Source organism: Schistocerca gregaria, chromosome X, assembly GCF_023897955.1.
Source record: "Schistocerca gregaria isolate iqSchGreg1 chromosome X, iqSchGreg1.2, whole genome shotgun sequence".
In the NCBI taxonomy this organism is placed as follows: domain Eukaryota; kingdom Metazoa; phylum Arthropoda; class Insecta; order Orthoptera; family Acrididae; genus Schistocerca; species Schistocerca gregaria.
The window spans coordinates 632,341,723-632,362,725 of record NC_064931.1 but is presented as its reverse complement, the minus strand read 5'-3'; the positions used below and the strand labels follow the sequence as shown (position 1 = coordinate 632,362,725).

The 21,003-nt window shown below is 37.3% G+C and overlaps 1 protein-coding gene across 3 annotated transcripts in view; it reads right to left on the bottom strand.

The window, feature by feature from the left end:
- Positions 1-785: 785 nt before the first annotated feature.
- The window catches only part of LOC126298045 (multivesicular body subunit 12A), a 64,833-nt gene continuing 44,615 nt past the window's right edge, over positions 786-21,003 (bottom strand). The window contains exons 8-9 of one of the 3 annotated variants that reach the window (XM_049989365.1): positions 12,320-12,382; positions 786-12,184 (exon numbers count right to left, since the gene is read on the bottom strand). In XM_049989365.1, coding sequence (XP_049845322.1) covers positions 12,347-12,382 — 36 coding nt within the window. In that variant the 3' untranslated portion in view covers positions 786-12,184; positions 12,320-12,346. Of the gene's footprint in view, positions 12,383-21,003 lie in introns of all 3 variants that reach the window. The other 2 variants (XM_049989366.1, XM_049989364.1) reach the window with 2 other exon arrangements.

Genomic DNA, 21,003 nt, shown 5'->3' with positions numbered 1-21,003 from the left:
GTATAAAAAGTTTTGATAAAATCATAATAATTTGTGTACAATAGTTGTCATTACAGTGGTTTGTATCTTCTTGGGGGTGGAGGAGGGGTTGGGGGGGGGGGGGGGGGGGGAGGTGTCATGAATCTCTTCTTGGATCTGTCTCCAGACACACTGCTTAAAATGTGTGGTGCTCACTGCACTCGTGGACTATGAAGCCAATGGTCAGACACACAGACTGTAGTTGACCAGATATGATGCTGTACAAACAAAACAGTAGCAGTGAATACTGTCATTTTATGCTATCAGAGCTTCTCCTGGAGTATTCTGCCATATGAATTGTTGGTCCAGTACAAATTACCAGCAAGGAGACTTGCAAACTTGCTGTCACCTCCAGGTGACTGCTGATGAATGACAGGTTTCATTAATAGGGCTTGGTTTTATATTCTTACTGGTAAGTGCACCCTCACACATGCTAAGACATAATTCGCTGTATTTGTTTATCATGTTCTGCTGCTTTTGTAAACACACAGTCCCAGAAAGAAGGGCATTGGCGGACCTTTCTTTTTTGTCATAACACACAGTAAAAAGTTTATTAATTTGGTATGTTTAGAATTGCTCTTACAATTTAAAGTGGCAGTGAATTCTTAAATGTTTTGTATACAATTGTGACCTAATTGTCTCCAGATTATCTTCAACTTTATTGTAAGCTGGATACACCCAAAATACCTGCCAATACAATTTCATGTTCAGGAAAGGCACTACTCCATCTCAGTGGTAACATTAATATTAAAGAAAACCCAGTCACATGGTGAATAACTTTTAGTCTGATCAAAAGGTTTGTTATTTCCAAGTGTAAAACGATCAGATACAGATGAAAAACTGGATGTTCAGTAACTTCACACAAGAAAGCTACAATCAGACATTACTTCAGAAAATGATCATCCCAAGACTACATTGCATGACAGCAGTATATGTCAGCTATTCAGCATTGGTCAAGGTTCACAGTCTTAAATATAATTACATAATATTTTCAAGATATATTTTTCTCTTCAACATACAATGTATTTCAAATACACATTAAAATACATGCTTTGGACAAATAGCAGTAAATAAAATTCATTTTCATATTTCATGTAATACTTCTTCAAGTATGTATCTACTGAACTGGTCAGAATGTTTTGGAGCAGGAGGTTTAGTCTTTTCATTGTGATAACAGGTAACTTACATTTTACGTTGTACAAAGTAGACAAGTTTTATTTTATACATGCTTCCTCATCTCAATCATTTTATTACCTTCTATTAATTTTGAATTAAAGAGAAAGCAAATAGTTCCTTTAAAAATACCCCTAAATACAACCATACTTCTGGAGAACATAACATTCGACAGAATGAACAATTTAAGAGCACTCCAAAGTCTATGACTGTGGTCGTATCTTAGCTGCATTTAAATCTGATTAAATAATTGTACATTATTCTGTCTTATCATATTTACAGAAGAGAGAGGTGAGTAATATCTTAATTTTCTGCCTGAGCAATGCAAACAGAGTCAATCAAAACTGCTCAAAGTGGCAAATTATGGCATTCAATAAATTAGCACTAAACCAGTTCTTTTAACTTTGATGAAGTAGTTTAATACTTTGACAAATACTTCTTTAGACTTCCTAAAACACACAAATACAATTACTGTGTGCTTCACCATTCATTACAAGCAAGCAGCTGGAAGAACACACAGGCTGTTAACTTAGAAAAAAGTAATTATTGGCACAAAATATCATTATCAACAGTATTCACATGCCCATGCATCCATATATTGGAATACACATATTAAAACACTGGCATTAACAAAAATTTTAACTAAGGAATTACAGTACTTGAATACATCAGTCAGATTAAGAGAATAAACATAAAAAGCAATTATTTTACTTCAATTTGTGTCACACTGAGCAAAAAATTTATACTTCACAATCCACAGATAAATAAATAAATTACATGGATATAAGTTATCTATGTTTAGCTCCTTGGAAGGCAGTCTTCAACAGCAGCTTTTCTTAACATTAATGGCACCTTTCTTGCACCCTGCCCTTTCAAACATCTAGTCTTCTTCTTCTTCTTCTTCTTCTTCTTTATTATTATTATTAGTTTATTTGCAGCCTATTCACAATGTGCACAACACTCAGAAATGAAACCAATATCAAGATCACGCACAATGTAACTCTTTGAATGATAGTAGTGCACTCTACTGGCTTGTGAAATGCACCTGCTACAAACCTGTCCATTGAAGCAATCATAATAATTTCACAAGGACAATTTAAAATAATTCTGACATTCTGTTGTATGTGATGGATATATAGTTTTAAATTTCAAAGTTACAAATACTACTGTAAAATATAATTTTGTGCATCTACAAATTTATAGACCACAAAAATTTACATCATCAGTCTTTACGCCACCTATGAGGGATATTTATCAAGCAAGATACAAAATTTAGAAAACACTTTTAAAACTTTCAACCTGAGAATGAGGAGAAAAGAAAAGACCTGTTTGTTCTCACAATGCAGTCTTCAAGTGAATCCTCACAATATGCAACAAACTGTATATTCAACTTAATTTTGTTCTGAGCTGCCAGGCAGAACTCTTCTACTGAACACCAAATGAAATGAATTTTTTTTGCATTAAAAAGTAGTTGTTAATTTAGGATTGATGATGACAAGATCAAGAATGAATGTATTTATCTCAACTCACAGTAAGTCTGAGCCACAAGAATTTTGCCATCCATAAACAGTTAGAATAGAAAAAAATATCACTATTGAATATGAGGTTATACTGCATCATTTATTTTAAAACACAAATGCAGCTGCCTCGTGGTGACTGGAATGTTATCAGCAGGGTTAGGATTTTTAGGTGTGCACCTCTTTTCTTAGGGTAAATTAAAGCTCTTTGGAAAGATACCACAGTGTGAAATTTAGCCTCTAGTCGCAAAAATGCACATTTTTTCATGCCCCTTTCGCCGTCTAACCATGCCCATAATCCCTTTCCCCCTTTTCTTTTACTGCAGATTTTCAGTACTTATCTCGAGAGCATTTTATTACTTATAAAAAAACGACTTGCACATTTTATTCAATTTGTAATTGGTTTTAGATCAATATAAAATATCTAACTTTCAATTCACGTCTACTCAGCCAGCAATGAAGATGAGAATAGTAAGGCTCTTTCTTTCAGAAAATATGCAGCTGAAAGCACAGCTGCAACAATTGAAAATAATTGTGCACAAGACAAATCCTCTTCTCTCACTTTACCACTACAAAAGTGTGCAACAATGCAAATAACAATGAATGTATTTCATTCCATCCTTTTAATTTCATCAGAATCCGTACTGATAGCCTGCTGTTTGCAAATGTAGGTTTGTTACTAAATGAGCATATTATTACATTTTATGACACTGAAGGTGTTCAGTGCCCAATTTTTTGTTCTGGTTCAGGAATTCAAATATGATTCAATAGAAACTGATAGAACTGTTACACATGTACTATTTGCGACTCAGTAATTTTGTCAGATGTAAAACAAGAGTGAGATTGCATCAAACAACACATTTCCTGCTCTAAGCATCAGAAAGAACAAGACTCTTCAAACAAATCCATGGCAACCTGTATTATAAAATGCATTTAAACAGTGTTTCTTAGCACTCCAAAAATTGAAGGAATTCAGAACTGATTTGTGTGCAGCTCTTGCACAAGCAGGAATTCCACCCAGTAAGATGAACCATCCAACCTTCAAGCAATTTCTTAAAAAAAAACTGAAGATGTCTACGTCCGTTGAGAGTATTTTACAAAAAACTACATGCAGCTTGCTTCCAACAAATCGCACACAGAATCAAGGAGAAAGTATCTGACTGCAATGGATGAATCATTCTGGATAAAATCATAGACTCAACAGAACAATAAGTTTAGAACATTTTAATTTTCCCCTTAGTAGGAGAGTTAAGCCAATGATGTTAAAAATGTATGAGCCACAGGAAGCCAATTCTGGTACAGTAATGCGATCAACCATCATGGACTTCTGTCAAAAACTATGGCCTAATGGCATCGAGTTTGAAAAATTTCTTCTGTTGGTTACAGAGCAGGCTCCGTACGTAGTTTCAGCTGCTAACCAATTGAAACCTTTATTCACTACATTGAAGCACGTAACATGTTTGGTACATGCCTTTCATAGGAATTGTGTAGACCGATTCATCTTTGCCCTGAAGAAGAGTCTACTGAAAGCTCGTGTTGTGTTGCTGCCTACAGGGAAATCACTGGCCTGCTCTTTCCAAACTTCCTGGTCATTACTCACCGAGGATCTTTGATTGAATGTGCTGCTGTGTTGTGTGAGAATTTTGACAAGATTAAAGGGTTGATGTTTTCTCTGAACCCAGCCAACACAGGTGCAATTTCCAAGGCACAGCAGCTTCTGATACTTGGGAAAATACATAATTTGCAGACGAAACTATTTTATCTCCACAGTTACAAGTACTTGACTGCAGCTATTAAATAATTAGAAGACCAAGGTCTTGAAAAGGAAAAACAATGAGATACTTTTATGTCCATGAGGGAGCAAAAATAATGGCCCTGAGCACTATGAGACTTAACATCTCAGGTCATCAGTCCTCTAGAACTTAGAACTACTTCAACCTAACTAACCTAAGGACGTCACACACACCCATGCCCGAGGCAGGATTCAAACCTGCGACCGTAGCAGGTTCCAGACTGAAGCGCCTAGAACCAATCGGCCACAACAGCTGGCCATGAGGGAGCAGTTAGATGATTTGCCAAAAACAAAGTTGAGTCTTAGTATTCAGAAGAATTTTCATATTGAGGAATCTGACATCTGTAGAGTTACCATTCTGAGTGAATACAAAGTTTGATCCACTGATTTCTGTGGATTTCAAATAAAGCTTTGGCATCTACAACAGCATTCTATCTCCCAATAGAAACAGAATTGTTTTTAAAAATTAAGAGATGCTTAATGACTCATAGTACAATAGGTCCACGTTTTTTCATGGTTCTGAAGAGTCATGATTTAATGTATTTGATTGTAACTCAATAAAGTACAAAAGAAGAAAGAGAATTTCTTGAATTAGTTAAGTAAATCACCACATTTTTGTCTCTTTTTATTACCTAGTTTGACACCTTTTCCCAACTGAAATTTGCACCTATAATTCCTAACCCTGGTTATTAATCTGGTACTGCACTGATAATCCACTCTTGGAAAAATTACACAATTTTGCATGGTACTAGTAAATATTTATTAAATTACAGTTTCATGTCTTTAGCAAAGTGACTGCAGTTAATGCCTAACATGGCAGTAATGTGTTGCATTGATGACTTTCAGAAAATAGGAACACCTCCACTGACAGCTCACATGATAACACACACACACACACACACACACACACACACACACACACACACACACACACACACACACACACACTGCTGCTGCAAGCTAGACAAGCAGTTTTGAGAGTTACTACTAGTCTTCTTCTTATTGGATGATAATTCATTCCTAAGGTAACAAGGTACAATGAACTAGAATTGACGAATAGCATTTTGCTTACTAAAATAATTTCTCAACAGCACAGATGAACTGTACTAAAGGAACAAGTAAAGCAATAGCTTCTAAAAAAAGGGCATAAAACTGAAAAGCTGAACTACCAACACAAGCACAAAAATTGTTAAATACAGACTACCAATGGTTAGCCACATTCAGATGGTGCATTGAAGCAAGTAAAGGGTTTTTGAAAAAGGGATGGAAGAATGAGACTATGAAAGATACAGTGGTCTAACCCACAATTTGGTTGAATTACATGTAATGAAAACAGTCACTTGACAACATATTTCTAAACATGCAGCAGTGCCATAGTCATTCATACTGGTGGTGAGACAGAGGCAGGAACTGAAACACTTTCCTGCTCAATAATCATATTACTCAGCTTTAATTTTCCAACATCTCATACTTCCCCAAGTCATTTCACACTTGAGTGTGATTTTGGTGTATATTCTTGAATAATACATTACTAGTAAAAATGATTATGGAGCTGGATCCCTGTGTTACAGAAACTACTGTGTGGGAAATTGTATTTTATTTTAATACAGGTGGCATACTGTCATGAGAGATTCGGCAACTGTTCAAATTTTTAAAATATTTATTATAACAGTCTCGGTTTGAGACTCTTATGATGAATATTTTGTAAGTATTTTACTTTCTTAGCAATAATGTAATTACTGCAAATAAATAGTATTAGGGGAAAGTATTATTGTCATTATTTTATTGACTTTGAACTGGAAGACAACACTGAACACTATTCCTGCTCAGAATGTTATATTTAGGACTATGACATGGGCAGTAATTGGTTAGAATATTGATGAAAATGGTGCCAGAGTTATGCTAAGTACTAGTAACTGTGATATGCTAGTACCTAAGGAAACGAAAAATGAAGATCTCTCTTGAGAAAAACTGTGATACCTTTATAGAATGAAATAACAACTTCTGGAATGTGGTAGATCAGTGAAAGATACGTAATTGATACGGGCCTGCTGTTTAAAATTAATAACACATACTCCTATATATTTTCTGTGGAAATTCATCAAAGAATTACTTTCTGTGTATTAAAGATTGAGGGATCACATCTTGTACACCTGTTATTTATATGGACTAATACAAGTTAATGATAACACAAATGTTACACAGGAGACACTCAAAGATCTTAGGTGCAGTAATACCTTCTTTTCAATGAAACATGAAATGTTTTCACAAAACTAATTTAAAAAATAGTACTTTCAAATATTGGATGGAATGGTTCAAGAAATAAGTAATGAGAGAGGTGGTGGCACATTTGCACTAAATAAAGAAATAAGAAAAGCCAGCTAATAAAACGATAACAGTGTAAAATGGAAGCAGTGAAAACATTTATTTACACATTTTTATGGCATGAAAGTCACTAATATAGATAACATATTATAGGATACCATCTTGACAATTTCTTGACTTTGCACACATCTTTTCTCAGGTGCTCTATCTCTTAATTTGCAATTTCTCAATATTACAGAAAATGACTTTATTGGACACACAAAGTGCCAGACCCTTTTTAACCCTGTTAAATAAAATAAATATTTTCTGTATCCTGTTCCTCTCCTCTTCCCCTTTCCCCAGCTATTTTTACTTGTTGATAACTTTGTATGCTATCGGAGTAGTAGTTCTTGTGCACTTTGTAATTATTACATTGTAATATTTTGTTTCCAATATGAATATGTATGTTGGCATGACACACATATGGTTACATATACAGTTTGTGCCGCTTGTACATGTCTCATATCCTCTTTTAGCAGGTTATGGCATTGAAATTTGAAGATGATTTGAGAAGTGCTGATTTTATACGACTGATGTTTCTGAATATTGGCACTGCATGTTGTTTAACATACAGATTTCAGTTAATATGGTTCTCATATATTACTTTCTGTATAACATCTGTAATTCTCAGGTTTGTCACTTAAACTGAAGTGACCTGGAGAAAGAAAAACTCTTGATGTCTGCCTGACCTGTCTTCCTTCCCAACCTTCGAAACTTATGCTTCTTTCTTCCCTATCAAATGAACTAATAGTTCTGAAATCTAGAAACAGAATTTTTCCTACTTTTATTGTGTATATCAGCACTAATGGAATTTTACCTCCTGAAGATAAGTTCTGACCAGCCACTCACTCTCCATGTAATTTTAGATTACTCAAATGAATTTTCTCTCCAATTACGTAAAACATAGCCAGTCAAGACTAAAAGAGGTTACCATCATAGGAAAGTGCCATAAACTGGATCCCCCCCCCCCCCCCCCCCCAAGCAGACCCTTTGGTGTCTTGGCTCTGCATTCTCCTGGAACTCTTGTGAGACCAGGTGCAAATAGCAGTTTTGGCTTCTAACACACACTAGCAGAGTGCACGCCAACCGCTTCAATTGTTACTTATCAGTTCTCCCATTACATGTTTTGACAAGGGAAAAATTTTTTACATTGTGCTACATTTTTCATATTTTCTAAGAATAAAGAGTAAATGGTGCATAACACTGTGAGGTCAACATCAGTTCCATCACAGATTTAAAACTGTTTACAGGTCTCCATTGAAATTTATATTGTTGTTTAGAGGTGATGATAGAGAAGAGAATAACTCACTTCCATTTTCCTCAATATAGCTACATTGTAAATTGTATTAAACCTACCACATATTGCATTACTGATATTCCAAACAACAATACCCTGAGATTTAAAAATGACATCCAATTACTTTATCACAAGAAAGTTTTTCTGTATTTCTAAAATCTAAAATGTGTTTTTGTTTTTTTTTATTTGTTATTACATATTGCTGTCTTCAGAATAAATTTTAAAAATGGCGGCACAAGAAAAACGGATATTGAGAAGACTGGACACACACACGTGTCTGATCTCAACAGTAATGTGGTCACCTCATCAGATTGACTGAAGCCAGCATGTTACAATTACGAAATAGGTCAGATTTTTTAATGTATATCACATTTAAAACTGAAAAGTGTTGGACAAAAGTAATGTTCAAACTGCAAAATATAGTGAAATTATATAAATCTTTAAATTATCACACACTTAAAAATTATTTAACTTCCTTATGAGCAACATTGTACTCTCAATACCAATATGCTGTGGGATTGTGCCACCTTTGCTTTCACAGCCTCAAATCCACCACCAAAAAACATAGATTTTGTTATTGTTCCAAGAATGCTATAAGCACATAGGTATGTGGTCAGAATGCTAGAGAAACTGGAACCAAACTGAAGAGAAGAAGAGAAGGACGAGTCATTCATTACATACTGGTGAAAAATATGAAGTACACGAATACTGAAAGAAATCTAAGTAATTAAAAATGTTGAAGCAGAAACATAGTGATTACAGAGCCCACCCAGTATGTCGACGTTTTGAGAGAGAGAGAGAGAGAGAGAGAGATTTAGCCACTAAAGATCACAACATTACTGGAACAATTTGGTTATCACTTTGTGGATGATGGGCAGTGACAAGAAATGTTGGGTTCATGAATAAGAAGAAATCTCACTATAATTAGGCAAATTCCGTGCTTACAATAAGTAACTATAGGATGATGTATAATGTGTTGAACATGTGTGCAAATTTGTCAACAATAGAATATAACACTAAGGGAAGAAACACTTTTCTATAAAATGTAAGTCAATAAGAGATAATATGAGCATTTGAAACCAATAAACATAAAATTTAAAATGAAGAGTGGGAATTACTCACTAAACATGGTCACATGGGAATTTTGGAACCAGCTTATATTGCCTAATATGGTACAGTTACTTCTCGATAGTTCTGGACTATTGTGTCATTAACATCCTCAAATCAAATAAATGAAACTTCCTTTCTGGTGTCTCAGACAGAAAGTGGAACAAGATGTAATCAGTTATATACCATGACTGTGAAATAGTAGTTACAATGAAAGATTCAATATTGAAGAAAACAGAACTGGATAATAAGAGACTTGTCTAATAGGAGCTTGAAAGACTCTTGTATTTAGTGAAGCCAAATCATTTTAAGTGTAATAGCAGCAGTATCATGGAATGTGAAATGAATAATTTTAGTGAGAAGATATTAATGACTATCAAGTCAGGTGTCAAGGAGAGGTGATCACAGGAATGTCAAAATAAAATTACTGGTAGTATTATTTATAGTTAAAAGTTGTGTTTCAGGATGATCAGACTACTTCCCCTTTCAGTAAAATTCATATCTCTGATAAAAATTACTGCAATCATAAACCATATTCTGTGCAATTACTATATTATTTGTAGATGATAACCTAGAACAAAGATGAACTCAATGATGCGGAGCAGACTTCTAATCTATACTCAAAACATCATGCATAAAACACGAGATATATTTCCTGTTTGCAGCCATATGATTGAGATTGACATATGGATTTATCCAGTAACATATACAACAGAATGTCTATATGGAGAGATCTAATAAGTTGCAAACACAATGGTACAAAAAAAAAAAAAACCTAAAGTAAAGCACATAATTCAATTTCAAGACAGTAACTGACTAGGAAACACATCAATAATAAGCACCAATACTCAGCTTCAGTGGCCATACTAAAGTGTGACAATATGAAAAAGTTAAAATATAGTCCACATTTTTTAATACTTAAACACAATGTAAGATATTTAAAAATGATAGACCAAAAACAAACAAAAAAGGCAAGAAAAGAGAAATTGAGAATAACATTATTGAAAAGGTTTTCCAAGATCTATTGTTTTTACTGTTCCCGTTTTCTTAGAGTTTGCCTCTATGGAAAATAGTTATAGAAGCAGTTACATCCTATAATGCTATATTAAAAACTGAAAATTTTTCAACATTTTTCAAGTACAGAAATATATACAACAATTTTAATACACTGCAAGGGTAAGGGGGGGGGGGGGAGGGAAGAAAGAAAGAAAAATAAATAAAATGTGGAACAATGCTCATATACATGTAAGAGAAACAATAGGCAGTTTCTCAAATTTGTGAGAGGCATTAGTGATATAATGAGAAGTATCAAGAGTATCACACAGCATACTCTTACATAAAAAAGTGAGTGAGGTCCTATACATAATACATAGCTCTACACAGTTAGTGGAAGTAATGAGTAAATGATGACTGCCCTGTGCACCTATCCCTCACTTCCCACATGCACACATATACAAATAAATAACTCCCACCCTTCCTTCCTTCCTTCCTTCCTTCCTTCCACACACACACACACACACACACACACACACACACACACACACACACACACACACACACAGAGAGAGAGAGAGAGAGAGAGAGAGAGAGAGAGAGAGAGAGAGAGATTACAGATGAATGGGGGAGGGTTAAAATGTGACAATACACTTAGAGCAAAGTGTAAATGGTGGGATAGCATACCAGGGGTATTAAGAGCTGGCATAGAGTTTCTGACTTGACTAAATAAATATCACAATAAAAACTTAATTAAATAAACAAAATGATGTAACAATTTCATTTCAAGTGCTGATTGCTCTACTTCCTGAATTTTCCCATTTTCTTGGGCTTAGTATTACAATACAGCTTATTAAGACAGTTCAACTGAAAAGTCATTAAATAAGCTCTCATGTGCAACAGCATGCATAAACTGTGATCAGGCACAAAGAATGCAGCCTCAGTTTTCCTACTTTGGTGACATTTGGCATTTGTGGGCCACAACATGGGATACAAGCAGCATAAATTACAATATCATCATTTACTATAAAAGAGAAACTTCTTCCTGCTCTGCACCACATTGTGATATGTATTCAAAATAGTTGTAGCATCACAATAAACTCGAAACTGTAATATTATTTGTGCTGCACAGGAAGCTGTAGAACCCATCAGCCACATAAATAAATGTGACGTAAAAACAGCACATACAAACAGCTGATACAACAGCATTTTATGTATGCCTAAAAATTGATATGATCTTCAGTAACCAATAAACATACTTAAACATCAAAATTAATTCAAACAATGTCGCATAAAGTCTTGATTCACAGTCTCCCCAGAACATGATGGAAGAATCACTACTAAGGCACAAACAGACAGAAAACACCACCACAAGCTTCCCGCGAGTCACAACTATAAAACCATTATAGATAGTACTAGGAAGACATACACATATATTACTTCATTCCACAATATAATCACATGCTCAGTAGGTAGACATTAAATGACATGATATACCATATGTTTCATAATTTGTCACCCATTTGTCAAAATACAAAATTATTGTTTTTATGTTTTATTCTACCTCTCTTTAACAACTCCAATGAAGCAACTATAAATATTCAACACTTCCATTATATTTTATAAAACATGTTTCACTATTCAATCTAAAATATACCTGAGGCATCATTACTTTTATAGCACATGTAGAGCTCGGCTACATAAATTGAACATTATTCTTAAATCACCTCTGAAAAAAAAAAAAAAAAAAATACATTTTTCACTGTTATCTTCATAATCAAAACCAAAAACCAGTAATGCAACAATCTTACTTGGATTATTTAAATGCAATTACAATACACAATTATAATGCCCTATACCAATATACATTAAGTTCAGTCAATCTTCTCACAAGTGAAATCCAAAGTGCACAGCAGGGAGTACCTATAAAAGTCCCATTAGCACACTTTAAAATAGACCAGTCTTAGGATCAACTTAGTGTCATACGGTATTTGTTCTTTGAGGCTCCACAGCATTTGTTAGATATGTAAGGAACAGATACATCATATATATACTGACCACTCCAAAAATAAGTTCTTCATGCAGTTATGTTTGCCTCTCAATTCTGAAGTCATAATCAAACTGAAACAATGAACATTTGAATTAGTAAAACAAAACAAGAAGATAGAAATGGTATTTTTTACAACTTTTTAATAATTAAAATATATCAAACCAAATGATAACTACACAAATCTCTTAAAATCTCCACTCAATAAAGCTGCGTCTAATGAGTGAGCATTGAAGTTTTTCTGAACAAGAGTGCATTTAACAAATGTCAGAGATGTATAACAAGTATAGCTGAAAGTGAAATATACCGCATATATAACATTTTGTGCACTGGTTGTAAAATATTTACATCCAATACTTAAAATCTGTATAGATCCCTTATGATATAACTTCAAAACTTTGTTCATTTATGCACGTAGCTGTTACATTCTGTACCTCAAATTCCTATTTTTATTGTTTATTTCCATTTTCCTTCACTACATTATTGCGAGAATACCGCTTTGTCACAACAGGTTATGTCTGAAAAAACAAAATCCAACCACACACAAGGGTACCCTACTGAAATTATTTGTTGAGAATATACACTCCTGGAAATTGAAATAAGAACACCATGAATTCATTGTCCCAGGAAGGGGAAACTTTATTGACACATTCCTGGGGTCAGATACATCACATGATCACACTGACAGAACCACAGGCACATAGACACAGGCAACAGAGCATGCACAATGTCGGCACTAGTACAGTGTATATCCACCTTTCGCAGCAATGCAGGCTGCTATTCTCCCATGGAGACGATCGTAGAGATACTGGATGTAGTCCTGTGGAACGGCTTGCCATGCCATTTCCACCTGGCGCCTCAGTTGGAACAGCGTTCGTACTGGACGTGCAGACCGCGTGAGACGACGCTTCATCCAGTCCCAAACATGCACAATGGGGGACAGATCCGGAGAGTTTGCTGGCCAGGGTAGTTGACTTACACCTTCTAGAGCACGTTAGGTGGCACGGGATACATGCGGACATGCATTGTCCTGTTGGAACAGCAAGTTCCCTTGCCGGTCTAGGAATGGTAGAACGATGGGTTCAATGACGGTTTGGATGTACCGTGCACTATTCAGTGTCCCCTCGACGATCACCAGAGGTGTACGGCCAGTGTAGGAGATCGCTCCCCACACCATGATGCTGGGTGTTGGCCCTGTGTGCCTCGGTCGTATGCAGTCCTGATTGTGGCGCTCACCTGCACGGCGCCAAACACGCATACGACCATCATTGGCACCAAGGCAGAAGCGACTCTCATCGCTGAAGACGACACATCTCCATTCGTCCCTCCATTCACGCCTGTCGCGACACCACTGGAGGCGGGCTTCACGATGTTGGGGCGTGAGCGGAAGACGGCCTAACGGTGTGCGGGACCGTAGCCCAGCTTCATGGAGACGGTTGCGAATGGTCCTCGCCGATACCCCAGGAGCAACAGTGTCCCTAATTTGCTGGGAAGTGGCGGTGCGGTCCCCTACGGCACTGCGTAGGATCCTACCGTCTTGGCGTGCATCCGTGCGTCACTGCGGTCCGGTCCCAGGTCGACAGGCACGTGCACCTTCCGCCGACCACTGGCGACAACATCAATGTACTGTGGAGACCTCACGCCCCAAGTGTTTAGCAATTCGGCGGTACGTCCACCCGGCCTCCCGCATGCCCACTATACGCCCTCGCTTAAAGTCCGTCAACTGCACATACGGTTCACATCCACGCTGTCGCAGCATGCTACCAGTGTTAAAGACTGCGATGGAGCTCCGTATGCCACGGCAAACTGGCTGACACTGACGGCGGCGGTGCACAAATGCTGCGCAGCTAGCGCCATTCGACGGCCGACACCGCGGTTCCTGGTGTGTTCGCTGTGCCGTGCGTGTGATCATTGCTTGTACAGCCCTCTCGCAGTGTCCGGAGCAAGTATGGTGGGTCTGGCACACCGGTGTCAATGTGTTCTTTTTTCCATTTCCAGGAGTGTATGTTTAAGTATAATTGATTTTTGGATAAACATTTTTTTATCCATTTCTAGTCAATTGAACCTTGCATACACTAGAATGTGAAGCACCATTCTTCACTGCATCAGTGAATTGTCTACCTTTTGCACCATTCTTAAGACTTCCAGCATGAGTCCATCAATAGCATTATGACTTTTACTCACAATATGATACACCCTTTAATCAATGCTATCCTCAAACAAAGACAGGAAACATGCTGTACACTGTCCAATTTGTCGTGATAAGTAGCCCCTTTGCTGCCTGCTTTGACAGACTGGGAAGTTATTACTAAGCTGGATATTTTGGAGAGTGTGCACCTGATAGCAAATGGAGAAATCAACAGTAGATAATGATCCCTATAGTAGTGCTCTGCATCTCACTCAGAATGGAGTAGTTCTCTGAATACAATTCGCTTAGTACATATCTTGAAGTGAGGTATAAAGTAGGAAACGTGTGTCATATAATATGTGGAAGTGGAATGGAAGGGGTGGAGATAAAATGTGGGTGTAGATAGAGTGACATGAGGAGCATGATAACAGGAGCGAAGTTGGGTAAGGGGCATGAGGTCGGGATAAATATAAGATCAAAGATGTGTTTGAAGAGCAATTTACATCTACATAATTTTGAGAACCTGGCATTTGGGGCACTGGTTATGAAGCAGCCACTGAAAATGTGCATGTTGTATTCAGCAGGGTGTTCTGCACTACGAGGTCACCACTGCTCTTGATCACAGTTTGTCAGTGGCCCTTCATTCAGCTGGAAGTTGGTTGGTGGTCATGCCTACATAAAAGACTGTAAAAAAGTTACAGCAAAGCTGACATATCATATGAGTGTCTCCACAGGTTCCCTGCCTCTGAAAGTGTAGGAAATGCCAGTGATGAGTCTGGAATAAAATGTGATTGGAGGCTGTATAGGATAGTTCTTCTGTCCCTACACTTGGTATATGACCATGTGGCAAGAATTTTGGAGTAGGTGTAGCATAAGGACAGATCAAAATATTTTGTAAGTTAGTTGGGTGGGTGCAGCAGCAAAGCAGCACTCCCTTATTACCCAGTATCTTCTCAGACAGAACTTGACTGCTAAGAGTATCTGCAGTATCCCTTTTACTGTGTTCTACTTTCTCTCTAAATCCAATCATTCTCTTCATCATGTGCCATATGTAACTCCCCCCAGACTTTACCACAGAGAGCTTACTGATGCAATGTTTCTATTCAGTTCTGTTGCTGCTGCCTGTCTCTCTCAGAAGCCTTCAGCTAGCCCCCCTCCCCCCAAATTCCTATAATTCCTCTGGGTGAGAGAGAGAGAGAGAGAGAGAGAGAGAGAGAGAGAGAGAGAGAGAGAGACTATCACCACTCAGCTCCTGAATGATACAGTGATGGTTACCCTCATCCCTTCCATTATTTGTGATATTTAGGCTGTGCTACTAATTAGTAATAGTAAACAACCATTCATCAGAACAAATTACACAAGTGCTTAAACTAACATATTCTGTGAAATTTACAGTGAAAATACATAAATGATCGATGAAACACAAAATAAACTCAATAACTAATTCTGTGTAGTAAATATATCATCCAATCTGAAGTCTGGTTAGAAACACTACACTTTTTTTTTTTCTTTAATATGCCAGTGTGTCACTGAAGATGAAGTTTTGAAGAAGTCCAGAAGCCTCACAGCCACCTAGTTGTTTCCAGTGGATCAAAGAGAAGAAGTAACTTGGTAGAACACTCTGGAAGTAACTGTTCTGTATGTATTGTTTTGGTGTAGAGTAATTTTTATCGTGGATTATGGACACAGAGGCAAAAGCAGACATACGGGGTGTCACCATTGAAGAAGTGGTGCACTCATTAGCAGACCAGGTGTCTCAATTAGGAGCAGATAATATGGGTACATTTAATGAACTAGCAGGAAAGAATCACAAGGTATAAGTGTTGATGTCGCAAACTCCAGGAGTGGATCTCACTGTGTCGAATCTTGCTTCTCCTTTCTCTGGTAGAGCATCTGAGGGTGTGTTGGCATTTATAGACGATCTTAAGTCATCAGCTGACATAGGGGATCGGTCAAATTAACGGCTGTTGCAGGTTACGAGGCTACACATATCAGGAGTAGCAAAATTATTCATCAGGTGCACAGAAGCATTGCGAAACGCAGAAGCTTTTGACCAATTGAGATGGGGGTTGGAACAATGATCCAGGAAGCACAACAGTGCACGCTTTTTTCATGAACAATTAGGGATGGTATCTAGGAGACATAATGAGGCAACAGAAGACTTTGCAGATAGAATTGGGAAAATGAACATTAACGCGTACTGAAACGAAGCAAGCTGGGATAATTTTAATTCCCCCTCTTGTTTTGCCATCTGCCTCCTTAAATTCGTTTTTTTCATTTTTGAACTAATTACCATTAACCTACGTTAGTACAATCTGCATTTTCATAAAAGAGAAAGATTGGCCCTCAGTTTTAAACAATGTAACACCAGATATAATTTTGTGTTTAGTTTTATGTATGTAATTGACTCTCTAATTTATTTTGACTATTCCTAGTTAGTCTCTTTTGTTATATGGTGAAATCAGTGATTGTTTCGTAACTTAAATTGTATTGTTGACATATAAACAAATATAAATTCTGCACTAATTATTTACGTTTGGAAGACAAAATGCTAGTAATCTTTAAGTATCTATTTGGCTATATTCAAAAACATGTTAGCAAAACCAGCCCTTCATTAATTCCAAAGTAATTAACAGTTTTGTCAAAGCATTGTCGTACTTATATTTGTTAATTTCATGATTTAAACAAATAATTCAGCTTGTCTCTTGCAGTAGAAGTAACTGTTACTGTTAAAAAGGACCAATTTTTCAATGCATTCAGTTAATCGAATAAGTTAAGTTTTAATTGTAATTTCTGTAAATTCAACTTTGAACAATGTGTAGTTTCAGTACTTGTTATTGTGATGATATATAAAGGCCTGATTTTTGGTCACGAGACAGTCAGTCCAAGGCCAAGTTTCAGATGAGCAACCTGTGCTGGTTGGAACAACAACAATGCTTCAACTTAACAGTGCAATAAGTGTTAAACAATTAGGCCATGTGTAAAAACAATGACAGTGTCTTCTCCATACATACCAGATTATTCTCCAAGAACTGAATTATGTGGTTATGTTTTTACTGCTTGTAGATGTTCAACAGTAAACTATTGTAGCAGTATGTGCAAACTATTAATGAGGCTTATGGAAAGTTCAAACAACAGCGCACTGGCCATACATCTATAACTGTGTATTATTGGAGGATTGTGCAAAGTGAAAGTAAAAGTCAGAGAAATGTAACTGTGCATCTGAATGCTACATTATTTACAGTAGTCAGTGTCAAAATTACAAACCCCATTTTTCAGTCAGTGTAGCAAAGCAGTACGTCGACACCGAGGACAACAAATGACGAAATAAAGAAAGCAGGTAGAACTACTACAGTATTACTTCTCATTAAATGAGAAGGTAAATAAAGTGGTGCTGCAAGGGGCTGATAAATGAGAGCTTAATACATTTTTAAGGAGTTTGACAGCAGAAATGTCTAGGAGAGTGTGCACAGTGGCACATAAGGATCTTTTAGGTTAGCTTTGGAATACAAAGAAACCGATAGTTTGACAGAGGTAAGAGAGTGGAAACAGGTATTTAAATAGAGTATTATGGCATTTAATTGCAGTCAAACAGGACATGTCCAAAGACAATGTTACCGTTTACGGAACCCACCGCACAACTCTAGTAATGGGAGTCACCAACAATTTGGTGAAAATGGCAGTAGAGGTGTTTTTGGTCATGAACCATGGACCTTGCTGCTGGTGGGGAGGCTTGCGTGCCTCAGCGATACAGATAGCTGTACCGTACGTGCAACCACAACGGAGGGGTATCTGTTGAGAGGCCAGACAAACGTGTTGTTCTTGAAGAGGGGCAGCAGCCTTTTCAGTAGTTGCAGGGGCAACAGTCTGGATGATTGACTGATCTGGTCTTGTAACAATAACCAAAACAGCCTTGCTGTGCTGGTACTGCGAACGGCTGAAAGCAAGGGGAAACTAAAGCCGTAATTTTTCCAGAGGGCATGCAGCTTTACTGTATGATTAAATGATGATGGCATCCTCTTGGGTAAAATATTCCGGAGGTAAAATAGTCCCCCATTCGGATCTCCGCGCGGGGACTACTCAAGAGGATGTCGTTATCAGGAGAAAGAAAACTGGCGTTCTACGGGTCGGAGTGTGGAATGTCAGATCCCTTAATCGGGCAGGTAGGTTAGAAAATTTAAAAAGGGAAATGGATAGGTTAAAGTTAGATATAGTGGGAATTAGTGAAGTTCGGTGGCAGGAGGAACAAGACTTCTGGTCAGGTGACTACAGGGTTATAAACACAAAATCAAATAGGGGTAATGCAGGAGTAGGTTTAATAAGGAATAGGAAAATAGGAATGCGGGTAAGCTACTACAAACAGCATAGTGAACGCATTATTGTGGCCAAGATAGATACGAAGCCCACACATACTACAGTACTACAAGTTTATATGCCAACTAGCTCTGCAGATAACGAAGAAATTGAAGAAATGTATGATCAAATAAAAGAAATTATTCAGATAGTGAAGGGTGATGAAAATTTAATAGTCATGGGTGACTGGAATTCGATAGTAGGAAAAGGGAGAGAAGGAAACGTAGTAGGTGAATATGGACTGGGGCAAAGAAATGAAAGAGGAAGCCGCCTGGTAGAATTTTGCACAGAGCACAACTTAATCATAGGTAACACTTGGTTCAAGAATCATAAAAGAAGGCTGTATACATGGAAGAAGCCTGGAGATACTGACAGGTTTCAGATAGATTATATAATGGTAAGACAGAGATTTAAGAACCAGGTTTTAAATTGTAAGACATTTCCAGGGGCAGATGTGGACTCTGGCCACAATCTGTTGGTTATGAGCTGTAGATTAAAACTGAAGAAACTGCAAAAAGGTGGGAATTTAAGGAGATGGGACCTGGATAAACTAAAAGAACCAGAGGTTGTACGGAGTTTCAAGGAGAGCATTAGGGAGCAATTGACAGGAATGGGGGAAAGAAATACAATAGAAGAAGAATGGGTAGCTTTGAGGGATGAAGTAGTGAAGGCAGCAGAGGATCAAGTAGGTAAGAAGACGAAGGCTAGTAGAAATCCTTGGGTAACAGAAAAATATTGAATTTAATTGACGAAAGGAGAAAATATAAAAATGCAGTAAATGAAGCAGGCAAAAAGGAATACAAACGTCTCAAAAATGACATCGACAGGAAGTGCAAAATGGCTAAGCAGGGATGGCTAAAGGACAAATGTAAGGATGTAGAGGCTTATCTCACCAGGGGTAAGATAGATACTGCCTACAGGAAAATTGAAGAGACCTTTGGAGAAAAGAGGACCACTTGTATGAATATTAAGAGCTCAGATGGAAACCCAGTTCTAAGCAAAGAAGGTAAAGCAGAAAGGTGGAAGTTGTATATAGAGGATCTATACAAGGGCGATTTACTTTAGGACAATATTATGTAAATGGAAGAGGATGTAAATGAAGATGAAATGGGAGATACGATACTGCGTGAAGAGTTTGACAGAGCACTGAAAGACCTGAGTTGAAACAAGGCCCCCGGAGTAGACAACATTCCATTAGAACTACTGACGGCCTTGGGAGAGCCAGTCCTGACAAAACTCTACCATCTGGTGAGCAAGATGTATGAGACAGGCGAAATACCCTCAGACTTCAAGAAGAATATAATAATTCCAATCCCAAAGAAAGCAGGTGTTGACAGATGTGAAAATTACTGAACTATCAGTTTAATAAGTCACAGCTGCAAAATACTAACGCGAATTCTTTACAGACGAATGGAAAAACTAGTAGAAGCCGACCTCGGGGAAGATCAGTTTGGATTCCGTAGAAATGTTGGAACACGTGAGGCAATACTGTCCCTACAACTTACCTTAGAAGCTAGATTAAGGAAGGGCAAACCTACGTTTCTAGCATTTGTAGACTTAGAGAAAGCTTTTGACAATGTTGACTGGAATACTCTCTTTCAAATTCTGAAGGCTATTTACAATTTTTACAGAAACCAGATGGCAGTTATAAGAGTCGAGGGACATGAAAGGGAAGCAGTGGTGGGGAAGGGAGTGAGACAGGGCTGTAGTCTATCCCCGATGTTATTCAATCTGTATATTGAGCAAGCAGTGAAGGAAACAAAAGAAAAATTCGGAGTAGGTATTAAAATCCATGGAGAAGAAATAAAAATGTTGAGGTTCGCCGATGACATTGTAATTCTGTCAGAGACAGCAAAGGACTTGGAAGAGCAGTTGAACAGAATGGATAGTGTCTTGAAAGGAGGATATAAGATGAACATCAACAAAAGCAAAATGAAGATAATGGAATGTAGTTGAATTAAGTCGGGTGATGCTGAGGGAATTAGATTAGGAAGTGAGACACTTAAAGTAGTAAAAGAGTTTTGCTATTTGGGGAGCAAAATAACTGATGATGGTCGAAGTAGAGAGGATATAAAATGTAGACTGGCAATGGCAAGAAAAGCGTTTCTGAAGAAGAGAAGTTTGTTAACATTGAGTATAGATTTAAGTGTCAGGAAGTCATTTCTGAAAGTATTTGTATGGAGTGTAGCCATGTATGGAAGTGAATCATGGACG